Source organism: Grammomys surdaster, unplaced genomic scaffold, assembly GCF_004785775.1.
Source record: "Grammomys surdaster isolate TR1022 unplaced genomic scaffold, NIH_TR_1.0 126071, whole genome shotgun sequence".
Classification (NCBI taxonomy): domain Eukaryota; kingdom Metazoa; phylum Chordata; class Mammalia; order Rodentia; family Muridae; genus Grammomys; species Grammomys surdaster.
In genome coordinates this window covers 140,787-157,402 of record NW_021620880.1, presented here as the reverse complement: position 1 = coordinate 157,402, position 16,616 = coordinate 140,787, and the positions used below count along the sequence as shown (strand labels likewise).

General features: G+C 38.2%; 2 protein-coding genes across 8 annotated transcripts in view; both read right to left on the bottom strand.

Annotated features, from left to right (window-relative positions):
- Phtf1 (putative homeodomain transcription factor 1) overlaps window positions 1-5,633 on the bottom strand; it is a 37,028-nt gene extending 31,395 nt beyond the window's left edge. For 2 of the 7 annotated variants that reach the window (XM_028755622.1, XM_028755629.1), the window contains exons 1-3: window positions 4,874-5,396; window positions 4,541-4,613; window positions 3,891-3,947 (exon numbers count right to left, since the gene is read on the bottom strand). In XM_028755622.1, the coding sequence (XP_028611455.1) occupies window positions 3,891-3,947; window positions 4,541-4,585 (102 nt within the window). In that variant the 5' untranslated portion in view covers window positions 4,586-4,613; window positions 4,874-5,396. Of the gene's footprint in view, window positions 1-3,674; window positions 3,763-3,890; window positions 3,948-4,540; window positions 4,614-4,873; window positions 5,397-5,420 lie in introns of those variants that run through there. The other 5 variants (XM_028755623.1, XM_028755628.1, XM_028755627.1 and 2 more) reach the window with 5 other exon arrangements.
- A 1,496-nt stretch (window positions 5,634-7,129) lies between these two features.
- The window catches only part of Rsbn1 (round spermatid basic protein 1), a 50,017-nt gene continuing 40,530 nt past the window's right edge, over window positions 7,130-16,616 (bottom strand). The window contains exons 5-8 of the mRNA XM_028755656.1: window positions 13,859-14,026; window positions 12,172-12,280; window positions 11,147-11,602; window positions 7,130-9,177 (exon numbers count right to left, since the gene is read on the bottom strand). Of these exons, the coding sequence (XP_028611489.1) occupies window positions 11,150-11,602; window positions 12,172-12,280; window positions 13,859-14,026 (730 nt within the window). The 3' untranslated portion in view covers window positions 7,130-9,177; window positions 11,147-11,149. The remainder of the gene's footprint in view (window positions 9,178-11,146; window positions 11,603-12,171; window positions 12,281-13,858; window positions 14,027-16,616) is intronic.

The following is a 16,616-nucleotide window of genomic DNA, read 5'->3' as shown; positions in this document are numbered from 1 at the left end:
AACAATAATGAATCTTCTAGATCATGAATGAGATATGCTGCTCAATTTATCTGGACCCTTTCTAATATTTCAGAGAAACACTGTATTGTTTTAGCATGCAAGCATTACATTTTCTATACAAAACTCATGCCTAAGAATTTTTTATCTTTTATATTATACTGATGAGAATTTTTTTTTTATCTGTACATGTGTGAGTATATGTGCTCGTGTGCAAACCTGAAAGCTAGAAGAGATCATGGGATCTCCAGAGCTAGAGTTACAGGCATTGTTTGCTGGATTTGTCATGGGAGTAGTAAGAATCCTAACTCCAGGTCTTATTGGAACACACTTAACTGCTGAATTCTCTCTCCAGTTCACTTCTTTGGTTAATCTGATACAGGATCTTACTGTCTACAACACAAGCTGGCCTTGAACTTTTGGCAGTCCTCCTGCCTTTGCCTCGCAAATGCTGGGATATTTTCTTAATTTTGTTTGCAGACTGCCATAGCTAATACTTAGAAATTCAAGTGATTCTTGTATACTGACCTTATATCCAAAGACGTTCCTAAACTTACCTGTTAGTAAGTTTGTACAGGTTTCCTGGAATTTTCTAACTATATGATTAGGTTAACATCAATAAAGACAATTTTCATTTCTTTCCTATCTTGGTGTCTTTTCATACTTTTGCTTGCCTTATAGCACAGGCTAGGATCCATGATTACATAAAAGTACGAAAATTGGGTATTCTTGCTTTTTTCCTGACTATGGGAAGAGTAGTTTTTATCCATTAAGGGTGATAATTGCTGTAGGCTTTTTTCCAGCCTTTAGTAAGTTGAGGAACCTACTTTCAACTCTTATTTCATCATTATAAATTTTACAAATACATAGAATTTTATCAAGTGTTTTTACTGTTGTCTATTGAGATCACATGGTTTGATTCTTTATTCTATTAGACACATTAATTTATTTCAAATGTTAAAATCAATATTGTACGGGAGTGTAGTATTATATACTTTTAATCTAGAACCTAGGGGGAAAAGGTAGAAGGATTACTGCAAATGTGAGGCCAGGCTGGTCAAATTATTGAGTTCCAGGCTAGCCAGGACTACAGTGAGACCCTGTCTAAAAACCCAGATAAAAGTAAAAGGTACACTACATAAACGATAGTCAACCACAATAGATAAACTATCCTGTTTGTTGCTAAAATGATGGCATTAATACTCCGTTAAGAGTTTTCACTTCTATGTTCACAATTTGTTTTCTCACATCTAACTAGTTTTGATATCAAGGTAACCCTAGCACTTGGGAGGCTGGGCAGGAAGACTGCCATGCAGTGGATACCAGCCTGCACCACTCCTGCGAAACAGCTACACCTCATCTCACATCATTACACACACGCACAGCTTTCTTTCAATTCTCTTCAGAACATTAAGTTCTGAGTAAAACTCATTTACAGTTACCACCCCATCTACACACTTCCACTGCAAATCACACTGGAATGCTTGCTTGCTCTTTAAACAAGTCTTACACTTCTGTCAATACTTTCCCCCTTGTGTTCAACATCTACCAAAATGTCTTAAACAAAGCAGTTCAGTAAGAGTTTACCAAAGAGTTCTTACAATGTTTTCCATCCAAGATTAATGTATCGTTTTTAAAGTTGTTTTGAATTTTAGATTTTATGTGTCAAAAGAGAGTGTCAGATTAGATTATCTTATGTGTTATGGGTGTTTTGTCTGCAGGTATGTACCTGTACCATATGAATACTTCCATGCCCACAGAGGTCAAAAGAGGTTGTCAGATCCCCTGGAACTGGAGTTACAGATGGTTGTGAACTACCACATAGGTGCTAGGAACAGAATCTAGTCCTCTGGAAGAGCAGCTAGGTGCTCTTAACTACCTCTCCGGTGCCCTTTAAATATCTTAAACTATACTTTTATGAATATACTTTAATTTTTAACATTTCATTTACTATTTTTATTTGTGTTTGTTTGTTTAATCAAACTAAATATCTTTTTGAAAAAAAAAATCTTAGTTTTCTCTCACTACCCTGAACATGAAGCCAGGAACTGCCTTTTTTTTTTTTTTCAGGAGATTCTAAAATAAAAAAGCAAAGTCTGTTTTTTCATACAATATATTTTTTACCATATTCTTTCCTCTCCCCCAACTCTTCCCAGATCCTACCCCACCTATCCAACTTCCTGTGCTTTCTCTAAAAGACAAACACAAACCACACACACATAAAAAAGCAAATGGAGTCTGTTTTACCTTGGCCCACTATTCCTGTGCTTGAGACCTGCCTTGCAGTTTCCCAACATTTTTAATATTTGCTATTCCTGTGACACAGTAGCTGTGACACTGCCACTAAATAAATACTCTTTAAGGAGCTGTTAGGTAAGGACCCTAACAGAGAACAATGGAGGGGTCAACAACAGGCGAAGAAGAAAGACGATCCCAGAGGAGGTTCAGATAAGAATCCCTGCTCTTGAGCCTCAGGCATACAGGCAGTTAACAAGGAACTCTGATAGGGTGAACTAAAAAGCACGTGTTAAGAGGCATGGAAATAAGAGGTGAAAAAATCTAAAACACAACAGGCGGTTTCTTATTCTGCAGCAGGAAGGAAAATCCTTTTTAAAAACTAGGAAAGGAAAAGCAAGACAAAACACATGGATTTTCAGTGATCACAAAACAGCATCTAATTTCCCAGTCCAGCCATTTCTATTACACTACTGATATGGCTTAGCAGCTCACAGAGTAGACAAGACAGTTACAAAATGAAATTTAGAGGGGTGATGCATCTGATCCCTATCCTCAATTAATGAAAGGGAGGACTGTAGGAAATTGTGAAGTTAGTTGTATCCTGTTTAGCTCAATCTTTTATGTGACTGGCTTATGAAGAAATGCACCCAGAGAAATGGTTAAATATATCCCGTCAAAAGACATTTAGAGATCTAGTCTGATCAATGTAACTTAGAGAAGTAAAACACTTTTAGGTTGTACTTACCCATGTTTTTAAACTGTTGGTAAAGGTTTGTACCAAATCTTTTCAAAAGAGTCCTAATCCAAGAATGTACTCTCACTTAGAAACGATTTCCAAGGAAGAGATCCTAAATCTAGACTTACATTCTTTTCTTTGGGCTTTTCCTCAAGGCAGCTCAGTACCCACTCAATGACTAATTTGCACAGACACCAGTGATGCTAAAACTTAACCCTCCCTCTACTAGTACAAATTAACCAACTGGCAATCCAAACTACACAGCAGTTTTCAGATATTTGGTTAGCATGAAGAAACTGAAGATGGTGTTAAGATGGTGTTAACGTGTTACTTAACATATTAGGTACATATCCTAAGGATAATGTACCTTACCCTTAGATAACCTGAAACACTTGAAGTCTTCCCTCTAAACCAGGAATGTTATATACATATGTATATAATATATTTCTATATATATATTTATATATATGGGCCAAAGGCTAGATGTAGACCAAATATAAACTTTAATTGGCTTGTATAATGGCAATGATTAGGAGGAGGAGGAAGACAAAGAAGACAGAGAAGAAAAAGAGGAAGAGAAGAAGAAGATTGCTACCCCCTTAAAAATGTGGATATTTCTCTGTTAAACGTGTTTATTTTCAGCCTCTCTCCAATAAAGGTCTGGCAATACTAAATCTGAACTGTCGTATGGTAAAAAACTGACCAGAAATAAGAAGCCACGTTCCATTTCCCTGCGACATTTGCTGCTGAGGCTGCATATCAAGTGTCCTCTATCATTACCCATGCACTGCTGGCTTTCTTATAGAACTCGAAGGGGCTAAGAATAAATGGTTGATGGATAAATACATATTTTAAAGAAGTATGATCCTCTCTTCTCTTTAAAGCAGTAACAAAACTAGAATCAAAGAAATCAATTTACCTTAATCTGAGTCTGTTCGATTGACTTTTCCCATATCTGCTGATCATATGCTCCGATCTGAAATAAGGAGCAGGCTATTTAAATGATGCAAAGGCAATCTCTGTATCTAAGTCAAACCTCGCAAAGCCATGGATCTATTAAATAGGGTATCTGAAAAGTGGTTTCTTACATAGTTTATACTCCTCAGGGATGTTTCCAAAAAAAAAGACTGAATCTAAAAAGTAAAAAAGCAACATCCCAAATATTTTACACTAAAAATCACCTAAAATTCTACTCGCTAAAGAAACCGTCAATAGGAATATCAGAGAGGAATAAGAGGTAAGAAACAGCTCAATCAGATGATAGTAGCAATCTGAGCCATGCAGATAGGTATTTCATTCTTGTTTTTATAAAAAAAAGAAATTAAAAGACTGATAATTTGCAAAGCAAAGCATTGTAGTAGTTCGTGTATGCTGCCTAGAGAAAGGTGACTTACAGCTCACTTCCTGGAACCTAAAACTGGGCTTATAATGACTTTGCATATCATTTTTCACAGTTGAGATATTATATAAGGACATGTGATATTACCAAACTTAAGGAAAGTTAACAATATTCTTTAAGAGAGTTTCCTGCAGGATGTACGGTTTACAAATAAAAACTACTGTTGTTACCTTCTTCTGATACCATGATATAGCATCTCTCTCATTTGAGGCCATCTGTGTCTCCAGTCAGAGTGGGATCTCACTGAAAACGAAAGAAATGCCTCGATAAGTCCAGTTGTTTCAGGTCATTGTCCCGTTTGGGGTATAGCTTAAAATCTGCTTCTCAGCCTCTCCATGAGCTGCTCTTTCTCAGGGTGTTCGCCAGAAGAAGTGGGGGTGTGGGGGAAATGGGCGCAGCAGCCAACGAGAAGCCTCTGCACCATCCAGTACAAGTGTGGATACGGGGACAGCAAGTACCCGAGCTGGCCTCCCGCGCCCTCCGCCTCCCCGCGGCAGGCTCACCTGGTGCCAGCTGCCAGACAGGCTGCCGGCCGGGCTTCGCTCCTCAGTGACCCCCGCCGGACCGAGAGGCCGGGGGCGAGGCGGCGGCCCCGGCAGGCCGCATCTTCCCCCAGAGGCCCGGCCGCCGGCGGGGCCGTTACCATGGAGACCGCGGCGGCCAGCCCAGCCCGGGAGGCAGCCCGCCGCCCTGCGCCCTGAGGAGCGCAGCCTGCAGCCACAGACGCCCGACCTAGGCGGCTACAGAACAGGCCATGGGAGAAGCCAATTGGGAAATGAGCAGAAGGAAGCTGAAAGGATGCCTTCGCCAGCCACCTCGACACCCACAAGGGCTGGGTGCCCGGCTGGAAGCCAGTAGACGGCCCCAGGCCGGAGCAGCGGCGCGCGTCGCCCGTGAGGGACCGGCCGCGGCTCCGCAAGCTCCTAACGCGATCACCCGCTTCCGCCTTCCGGCTCCGCCCCCCGGCCGCCTTCCCGCAGCTCTGGCTGCCCGGAGGCAGAAGCCGACAGCCGCCCCGCGAGTAACCCTCGAAGCTTAACGGAAAGTCACCTCAGAAACGACCCTCCCAGTACCCGTCAATCCCCGGGAGGCTGCTCCCACTCTTCCAGAGGTTCCTGTGCGGGTCTGTAGCATTTAGCGTGGTGTTTACTTCATATCTTTGTCTCCTTTGGGTTGGACGAGCTCACAAACTAATGCGGGGCACGAGCCTTCCGCACGAGTTCTCCGTTGTTAGATGGACAAATGTTGAATTTGCGCGGCCTAGAACGCGGACAGGCGGGCTGTGGCCTAGCGGTTCCTCCCTCGGCTCTCATCAGCTCTTGCCCACACAGCACTTAGGGGATGCACAGGGCTCCGACCGCACTGGGACTTTCCCCAAATCGGAGAAAATGGCTGTTCAAAGAGAAGTCCGGAGAAAGGGCAACTGCACTCTAACGTAAATATATAAATGTATACCCACGGGGTTTCTAAGCTGTTCTTTTCTCTATACACTGTGTGCACCTTAGTGGCTTGTTTCCAGGGGCCACTATCTTCAACTTACTTAAAGCTGAGTCCTTTCTTGCCCTAGGCACTAAGCATTTAGTTGAAGTAAGGCTAAAAATAGATAATTATTACTTAAGCAGTCTCCAGTTAATAGGCATTTTTATAAGCCACTAAAGCCGCGTGAAATGAAAGTTATCCATACTGTAAAACGACTAAAATCGCCGGGCAGTGGTGGCGCACGCCTTTAATCCCAGAGGCAGGTGGATTTCTGAGTTCAAGGCCAGCCTAGTCTACAGAGTGAGTTCCAGGACAGCCAGAACTACACAGAGAAACCCTGTCTACAAAAACAAAAAAAAAAAGACTAAAATGTAACACCCATAGGGATAATTTTTAAAACTTACTTCAGCCATATATTGGCAATGGTCCCCACTGCTTTTACCCCTTAACTGTCAAGAGTTAAACGGAAAGCCGTTAAGACTTAACAGTGCTGCTGAACACTCAAGGCAACAACCAACTAATTTTGGTAAATGACCAAAAAAATTACTTTAAGTCCTAAATTAACACTAATAATAAAAGCATTTGACTTCATTGCCGAACACACAAAAGGTTTTTCTCGGCCGTGGATAGTACTTTCAGGAATAGAATTAGTGGTACAGTCGTAAATTATTTTCCAGGAACCCTGTTAAAATTTTTCAGTTTTATTAGGATGCTGCTGTGTGAAGCAGAGCTTTTAACCCAGAAAAGCATTCAGGCCCCAGCTCCCAGTAATGAACTGCCATTTTAGGAAATTGATTTAACAAGTCTGTCTTCTCACCTGTGTACCTCCCTCTTATCTGTGAGAACTGATGAAATACCCTGAGATGCCTTCTAAGACCTAAATGCTGTCAGGACAGGCACTTCAACTACAGAGTTCACCCAAAACTTAGTGAGGAAAAGAGCCCATTCTCTTGTACTCTATTCCATCCACATCTGAAAAGGAAACACCGTCTTCATTATTATGCCACACATTTTCACAAGCCTAAGCTGCTCTAAGTACACGTAACCAATTTTAAGCAGTAATAAAGACAACTATCACAAATATGGGCTTCATTTTTCTTCAAAACTAGAACCTCACTCTGGTTATCTGTGACCTTTTCTTTGGGAAAGAAAAGTCCAAGTTTTTTTTCAAAAGCTTAAAAATAAAATGGCACAAAGAAGTTGAGTAGATGTCTGTCTGTGTGTGTGAAGAAGACTAGTGCTCTAAGAACAGTGCAGACAATGAGAACTCCCATGTGCTGTTCATTTTGAAACATCAGTAAAGGACAAATCAGACTTTGTTTATTAAAAAAATACTTTACAGGGAAAAAAAACCTATGCATTCCATTGTCCTACTTTACAAAGAAATAGCTTAACAATTTAACACACTCAGACAGCTACAAAAAAAGCACTGTGTTAAAAGAATTATTCACACAAATTTAGATTTAAGACTATTCATTAAAAACCTTTTAAAACACTTGTTAATGTCAATAAACAAACTAAGGCCACACAAACGCAAATAGTCCGCCAGGCAAATTAAACATTTCATCTATATGCAAAGACCTCTTAGATAAATTAAAGCCACAGGAAAAAAAGTCTTAGCTGCCAATCAAAATGAAGTTTAGTCACAGAAAACACTATTACATGAAAATTTACAACGTGTGATAGTAGTACTTAAGTATTTCTTCAGAGAGAATTGAAAAGTGCTATATTTTAAGAGACAGTGGTCTCAACTACATGCACAAGTGGATCCTAAAAAATTTATGAAGATTTTTAAAATGGAAGGCCATATTTATGGATACTTGCTTTTAAAGCAACAGACTTCCAGGATGAGGATAAGTCCTTTATGCACTTAAGAAAAACACTGGTGGTGTGTATCTCCTCTACTTGCATGACCAGTAAATACAACTACAGACTGTCTTGAAAACATGAAACTTAGCACAAATGTGAACCTCTGGCATGTGCTACTGAAAGGATGAAACAGATTTATTAGAAAAACACAAACTCAGTAATCCTAATTATCCTTAATAGATGCAAATGAATTTAAAAGGCAAATACAGATGAAAATATAATGGGTGAATATTAATAATAAAGGATATATTCACTAGGAACATATTTTCATGGATTTTGGAGTCTTGTTCCTATATTAACTTTTCCTTCTAGACAATATTTATACAGGGAAAAAAAAGCACTAAGCAAAAGTTTCTCAAGTCATTAGGTGAGATCTTTATGCCTGTTAAGACTGATACATTGTTTCCTAAAGTTTAGCTCCTTTCCCAATACAAGAGCTTGTAATATTTGTGAACTGATAGTCCAACTGTTTCTGAGGGTACAGGGCACTTTCCAAAAGTCTTAGAGTAAAAGTAATTTACCAGTAAAACTTGTAAGTACTGAATAAGCAAAGTACAATTAAGCCTAAGAATTCATTTTTCAAGAGTTATTTTGGAAGAGGGAACCAATATACAGGTTATTATTGCTTTATGAATTTGGGACATCTCTCAGAGTCGTAACCCTAACTCCTATCCTATCTTGATAATTATAGAATGACCTCTGGGACAGGGGAAGACTTTTATCTTTTTTAATGGTTACCATAAAATCATTCTATTTGCTGTTAGGAATATTAATTTATTAGGTCCTTTCGATTAGCATATTTTTAAAATATCCCTCTGATCCACAAAGTACTAAAACTTATAGCCACATTCTGCAAGTAATCTCAAGGGCTGGCACAACAGATAACATACCAGAAAGGAAGATCAGCTTCAATTTCAGTAACAACTTCACTGCCATCACTACTTTACAAATCCAAGGATGCCAGACTGTTCCACGCCTCACTCCACCAACCAAATAGTTTAATGATTTAGAAAAGTTGCGATCATTTGTATCACTCAACTAGGACACAGTTTTGAAAGCAGCAAGAAACTCAAAGCTTCTGCTTTAATATTCATCAGTCTTTAAAGCATGCTATCAAAATCTAATACTCACATAGGACATTCAGGGTTTCCAGATACATTACTAGCTAAATGTTTCTTTCCATTCTATTGCAATCTAATATACAATGACTTCATTCGTACATGATTTTCAGCATTTTTATATTCTTTTAATATGTTTATACTGGAAGTGAGGGTAGAATGTTTTGTAAAAGGAAAATGGAGATTTGCGTTTGATTGTAGGTCTTTGCAGATCCGCTGGTTCCTGAGTGATTACACAGTGCTGGCTGTCAGGAGACAGTCTCCTTGTTTATTAGTAATGACCAGCTTAGATGACAGGATGGCATCTGCTGGATGGCAAGTGGGAGATGGGGAAATCGGATCTTGGAAGACAAGAAAAACAAAATAAAACTTTTTACGTTAACAACTTTTTCTCTTCATGATTATTTTTTAAAGCAAATGTTGCCTGAGAAGAATTTTTCTTTGTACAGCCTGGTAAAGCTCTATGAAATTCTTCTGGACAGAAAAAAAATAAGAAATAACCAAAACCCATTCATTTTGTGATATACCCCCTTTTCTCCACAAAATAACAACAACAAAAATACCCTCAAAGGTCCCTTAAAAACTAGTTTGATAAACTAGAATTTACCCTAGAATTTATACACAGGATTTAAAAACATCCCTGTAATAATCACATAACCTTTCATACCATTCTAATTACCTTATTTACAAAGATAACTAAAAGCAACATCACTTCCAATTCATAAATGGTTTACATTGAAGTGTTTCCCTATTTATTTGTCTTCATCCTTTGTAACAGAGAATACATACATATACATATATATAAGGAATAATACAGAGTCTAACTAATCACTGTAGTAGTTGCTGATGGTTACTTTTCTATCGGTTTACACAGTGACCTCTATACTTTGCTAATATGCATTTAACTACACAACAATATTGCACAAAGTAATATTTATATAAGATTTAACCTATTCCAGAATATTTTAGAGAAAATTCATATTTGATATTTCCAAAGATGCAGCTAAGTTTCCATGGTGACAGACATAATGAAGCAGCATCTTTTTCTTTTGCCTATGTTAATGCAAATATTTCAAATCTCACCATCCAGGAAAAAAAAAATCAAATTGCACTGTAACCAGGTAGATACAAGAATCTGGTCTTAGGTGTGGAGAGTACTCTTCCTTTAGTAAACAAAAGGCCTACTGAGTTGTTAACTAAGAGAAAGTATAATGCATAGCACATGAACATTCCAAAATAAGAGAGACCACACTACTTGGATGAAGGAGGCCTGTTTGAAAAAGGGAAAACAAAGTAAATATCCAGACACTAAGTTTCAGCCTACCTGAAACTCTACAATGGAAGTCTAATGCCTGTTATTAGAAAACAGCAACATGGAATAACAATGAAGAAACCAAGGTATTAGCCAGATAAAATTGTAAAGTGTTTCAAAAGTAGATGCCAAGTCACAAGAATAGTTTCTCCTAAGTTTGATGCTCAGCTATGGCAGCCCTCATCAGTAAGACTGGTGGGATTCTCTAAGTTTGATATGAAGATACTAGGAAGCAGAACAGCACAACATTATCTCTTTTACTCAAAAGAGCCTGTTATATTTAGCATATATCCTAGAAAAGATTAATGAACCATGGATAAGGAATAACCAATCTTTAGATTTTGTTTGTCATCTTTAGAGATTTGTTTAATTGAAATACCCACTGGGTTTTAAATAACAGACACAAAAAGACAGCCTGGATCAGAAAGTGCTGTGCTTCCTCTTTTGCTAAAAAACAGAGAGTCAGAGAGTTTTCTAGAGACCATGTCTTCTTTGTGGCTAGAACTAAACAACTCACTTGTCCATGTACCAGATGCAGGAGCCTTTCCTGCAACCAATACAACTTTACTGTGGAAACTAATGAGGTGCCATGAAGACACAAGTACTAAACCATAAATCTGCTTTCTACCACATAAAGCAAATATGGCAAGAGACAAGGAAAGATAAAATCAAGGGAAGTAAATATTTTACCAAGTAAGAACCTGCTATTCCAGAGAATTCTTGTTTTGATTTGAAGAAGAGATTGAATTGTAACCTCACACCTTAAAACAGAAAGTAGCAGCAGACCCACTATTACATACTGTACTAACGGGATAAGATACAACTCTTAGCTTTGCATAATCTGTGTAAAAAAGATATGCTTGACATTTGTGGAATGTCATTTCTCTTTATAGAATTATAGGCAAGATTTCTCCAATAAAACTTAACTTAAGCCAGTTATAAAACTATAACTTCACATCAAAATTTAAAAAAGTTAAAAAATGTGTTTGAATATGTACATATCACACAGGAGTGCTTGGATGTGCCTGCAGACTGTGTGGCTGGTCAGAGTCCAGTCTGCTCTCCACCTTGAAAACTGGAACAGGCGGAGTCTTCAGATCCTGTAGATGAAGTTCTGATGGAGGTGGGAAAGAGGATGAAGCAGTTGTCAAAAGCTGCATCTCTGTGCATCTATCCTCAGATTCAGTTTTTATTCTCACACATTGGGAGTCAACTTCTAAACCACAGTCCATGTTGGAATTGCTCTCTGTGTTTTGAGCGGTTTCCACAACAGGGTGGTATTGTTTAAGCCTTATATGCCAGGCTAAGCTGCATACTGCTGACACTGTTTTGAACTGATGAATGACATTTCTAGGGATGAAGTAGATATCATTGTCACACAGCTGAATTCTAGCATAGCGAATGCCTTCTCGCCTCATTTGGTTTAGTTTTGCTTCATCCACCCACTGTACACACTAAAACGAAAAGCAAAAAATTACATAAAGCCTTAAAACAATGATTCAAACAAAATATTTCAATACACACAGGGAAAAAGTATAGTAAACTATATTAAAGCAAATCAAAGTTAAATAGTTTATCTTGAAAGAACATGATAATTGCTGGAAAGCCTTTTTCCACGTATCTTACCCTTCTTAATCATAAAAGACTGTCGATGGCCTATGAAATCAGTACATCCCTGAAAATGCAGCTGAATATCAGTATCTTTACCACACATAAAGGCAGCATTTAATCTTCTCCTTCACATCTTCTGACATTTTGCAGTTGAGGCCACAGTATAGTGAGGTTACAAGTGAGATTGCTTATGGCCAGAAGTAAACAGCTGTGTCCTTCTTAACCATCTCAGGTACACCCTCCATCCCAAAAATTTTGAATTCTAGCACCATCCCCTAACACACACAGAATTTAATACAAATAAAGTTCAATTTACTGTCCAGGAAACCAATTATAAAATACCTAATATAGTGGATCTAGATGTGGCTTCCAATATCTCACTCAAAGGGTAATGAGAACCAGAGACTATTACCTGAGAAACTGGAGGTTCGTGAAGGTCTAACTGAAGTCTTTGTACAACATCAGTAAAATCCTCAGCATGAAAACAAATCACATCTTTGGTTATGCGAGGCTGATCACTCCTAATATTAATAAAACAAATTTAGGAACTAGCATCACAATGGAAGATGATAATTTCAGTTTTCCTGTTTCTAGAATGCTACGATTAGCAAATAAGTAAATAAAATGCCTATCTCCTAAGGAATAAGATTATACTTTCTTCATGATCAGTTTTCAAAAAATAAAAGCAAATCAATAAAATGTTTTTTAAACAAAAATCAGGACTGAAGAGATGGCTCAGCAATTACAAGCACTAGCTGCTGTTCGAGGGGACCTGGGTTCAATTTCCATCACCCATATGGCAGTTCACAACTGCAGCTCCAGTTCCAGGGGTTCTGGCACCCTCACAGAGATGCATGCAGGAAAAATACCAATGCACGTAAAGATAAAGTTGTTTTTTACTAAAAATTAGGTAAGTTGTTAGAAATTGAAACAATAATGGCTAAAATGAATAGTTTTTGCTAGCCTTGCAGCAACCTTCAAACCTGGTGCACACCCACCCTAGCAACTTGATGGCCAAGAAGAGGATCTTTAGTTTGTGACCAGCCTGACCTTGACCAACAAGTTCAAGGCTGAGCTATGGGAGACCCTAGATCAGAGGATTTTGGGGTTTTTTTTTAAGTTTTATTCTAAATATGATACACTTGCTATTTATTGTCTTATTGGGGTTTTGTGAGCTTTGTTATAAGAAAACCAGGCTTCAAGGGAGTGTAAAATGGTGCCACCACTACAGAAAAAAATACAGCAGCTACTCAAAATAATAAAACAGAATTGCCATAGAATCCAGCAACTATTCTGGGTATTGAACACTAAGAACATAAAGAGATATCTATATATCTATGTTAATAAAGAGCCAAAGGTAGAAGTAGCCCAAACACCTATTTAGTGGGCTAATCTTTATATATGTCTGTGTGCATGTGCAAGTACATGTGTGAACTATTCTTGGCCTTAAAAGGAAATAAAGTCTGACACTTGGATAAACTCTGTAGGACATTATAATAGAAATGGCTGAGTCAGGAAAAAAAAAAAAAAAAAAAAAAAAAACCTGGAACTGCCAAGATGCCTTAGTGAGTAATGGTGCTTGCCACCAAGCCTGAGTTCAATCCCTAAAACCCAGGTGAAGAGAAACAACTCCCAGAAATTGTCTAACCTCTACACAATTGCTATGGCACATACCTCACACTCACAAAAAAATAAGTATGATTAAAAATAATTCCCTTTGACCACTACGATTAATTTTATATTACATTTATATTTGTGTATGTGCATGTACATGTGTATATACTGCTATGTGGCCAGGTTTAATAGCAAGCACCTTTAATCCACTGAGTCACAAAAGGATTACTCTTGTAATGGTTCCCATGGCCTAGGGATAAGGGAGAAGTCAACTGTAGGATATCAGGTTTCAGTTTGGCAAGAAAAAAATTCTAGAGCACTGTTTCATCAAGGTGTGGTTATACTTATACTATTAAAATGTTTAGATGATAAACTATGTTATGTGTATTTCACCACAATTTAAAAATTGGTTCCTGATCTTTTAAACAGAATCCACATTTTCTTAAACATTTCTTAGCCATTACTATTTGGTTCCTTGAACTTACCATTCACCGAACTGTACAGCCTTCAAAACCCCAACAGCAGCCGTGCTTTGCCAGTCAAACCCCTGACCTACATGATCGGCATGAGCTCTTGTCCTGTCTTCAAAGAGGACTTCTCGGGGTTCACTTGTCCGAGGTAGGTACTGAAGATTTTTAATTTCATTCATTGATCTATAGTTGTTTGGTTGTAAAACAAAGACAAGTATGAGGAAATAAGCAGCAGTAAGGTAAAAGGGCAGATCTGCTACAATATTAGGCTTAAATGAGTACAATGATTTTGATCATTAGCACTGAACATACTATTAAAATGATTAATATGATTTCCTCCCTTTCCCTGTAGACTATACCTTTATTAGGCCCAAATGAAGAATCTGAATGTGTAGAATTTCTCTAGACAAGGACAATATAATTCAAGGCTTAAAGCTGTATCCTTCTTTACCTATAGCTCAGATATCCCATTTATAACTCTCAAAACATTCTACCAGGACTTAGATTCCAGGAAGCAAACTGAGCATCCAGCTGATCTCCTTCCACATTAAATGGAACTAATGTGGACAGGAGAAGAGAAGATAGGAGAATGGACAGAAATATACATGAAACAGAATTAAGCACGAGTAGATAGCTATTGATAAAAAAAGATGGAAGTTTATTATACTCAGCTTTTTATATGTTCAAACATTTCTAAATTTAACAATCTAATGGTGATCGTAAAGGAAATGAATTAGTAAATTAGCAGTATCAACAAACTTTTGCATGATATAATCTCATGGTCTTAGACTAATAAAACTGAACAAAGAATGTCAAAGGACTAGACTATTTAATAAGGAGTCAACAGGGGATGAGCAATGGACCTTGGAGAAACTCAGGTCAAAGGAGGGCAGAGGCACAGGAATGATATGGAGAAACTTTACTGAAACTGAGAAGCAAGGATAATAATGACCGTGGTGGTTGGATGAGAATGGCCCCTATGGGCTCATATATTTGAATGCCCAGTCCTTAGTTGGTGAAAATGATTTGGGAAGGATTAGAATGTGTAGCCTTGTTGGAGAAGTTGCGTAACAGGAGGGTCCAAAAGCTCATCCAGAGCCTGCCTGCCTCTTTCACTCTCTCTCTCTCTTCTCTCTCTCTCTCGTTCTCACTCAGGCTCTCTAACCTGCAGATAAGGAATGTACACAGATCAAGATGTAATGTATTCCTCTCTCGATTCTCCTTACAGTCCCTGACTTTTCATCAGGCATTCGATCATTCTCTATGTGATCTGATCTACAAGCTCTAGAGATAGAGCTGGATGAGTCCTGTAAAATTACAATAGGCTCATTCCAACTCTCAAAACATTCAAAAGAGGCATAAACCAATGCCTGCTACAATGTGGATTCTGATTAACAGTATGAAAAGAAAGCTACTTAGGAGTCCTTTGGAAAATTTCCTAGCTCATAATAAAGAGTTTCTTCTATTAAATACAACCAGGTTCAAGTTCTAGAACTTCTAGAACCATCTAACAAACACAAAGCTAATATGGGCACAAAAGCCTAGGCAAGAATGATTAGCAGAGAATGGAAATGATCTGGCTCTTTGAGGCTGGTATTTAGCTACTGATCATATGGTACCCAGAGATAACCTTCCTTACCAGACTTCTTGAAATATGAAGTAACATTTTTAATCTCATTAATCACACTTGAGTCAAAATTCTTTTTTTAAAAAGAAAAATTATTTATTTTATGTATATGAGTACACTGAAGCTATCTTCAGGCACACCAGAAGAGGGCATTAGGTCCCATTACAGATGGTTATGAGCCACCATGTGGTTGCTGGGAACTGAACTCAGGACCTCTGGAAGAGCAGTCAGTGCTCTTAACCACTGAGCCATCTCTCCAACCCTGAGTCAAAATTCTTTATAGCCATAACCATTCTCATAAAATTTCAGCTGGAAGAAAGGAAGAAAGGAGAAGAGGGGAGGGGAGGGAAGGGAGAAGGAAGAAGAGAGGGAGGTTTCTTTTCACTTGACTTTGCCATCAGAATAGCACAACTCTGGGTAAGTGTTATAATGTATACTTTTGTGCCTACTCTAATGTGAAGCCTGTCTACTGCCAGGCTGAATGAGAATACATATAGAATCTCCAATAAGTGTAAAGATGTACTCAAAGTATAAATGGGTCACCAAAGAATAACCAAATTCCTACAGATAGCATACTGACAACCAAAATTCACAATGATGACATTTAAAAATCCAAAGGTTAGAAGATAAAATGTCAAGTAAATGTTTCCAAATAAAACCAAAGAGGTCTGTACTGTTACTGACTAAAGACACTTAGAAACTAAAGAGACTGTCAGCAGTTAAGAGCAGTGGCTGCTCTTCCAGAAGACCAGGGTTCAGTATCTAGCACATATATGGCAGCTCACAACTGTCTGTAACTCCAGTCAGTTCCAGGGGATCTGACACGTTCACACAGATGTAAATCCAGGCAAAACACTAATGCACACATTAAAGTTTTTAATATTTAAAAATATATATTTAAAACTTAGATAACCAATACTGAAAGGATATAATAGTAATTTTTTTTAAAAAAAAGGGCAGTGGTGGCATATTCCTTTAACCCTAGCAACTGGGAGGCAGAGGCAGGTGGAACTCTGAGTTCAAGGTCAGCATGGTCTACAGAGCAAGTTCCAGAACAGACAGGGCTACACAGAGAAACCCTGTCTTGAAAACAAAAAAGAAAAGAAAGAAAACAAACACCAAAAGAAAAGAAAAGAAAAGAAAAGA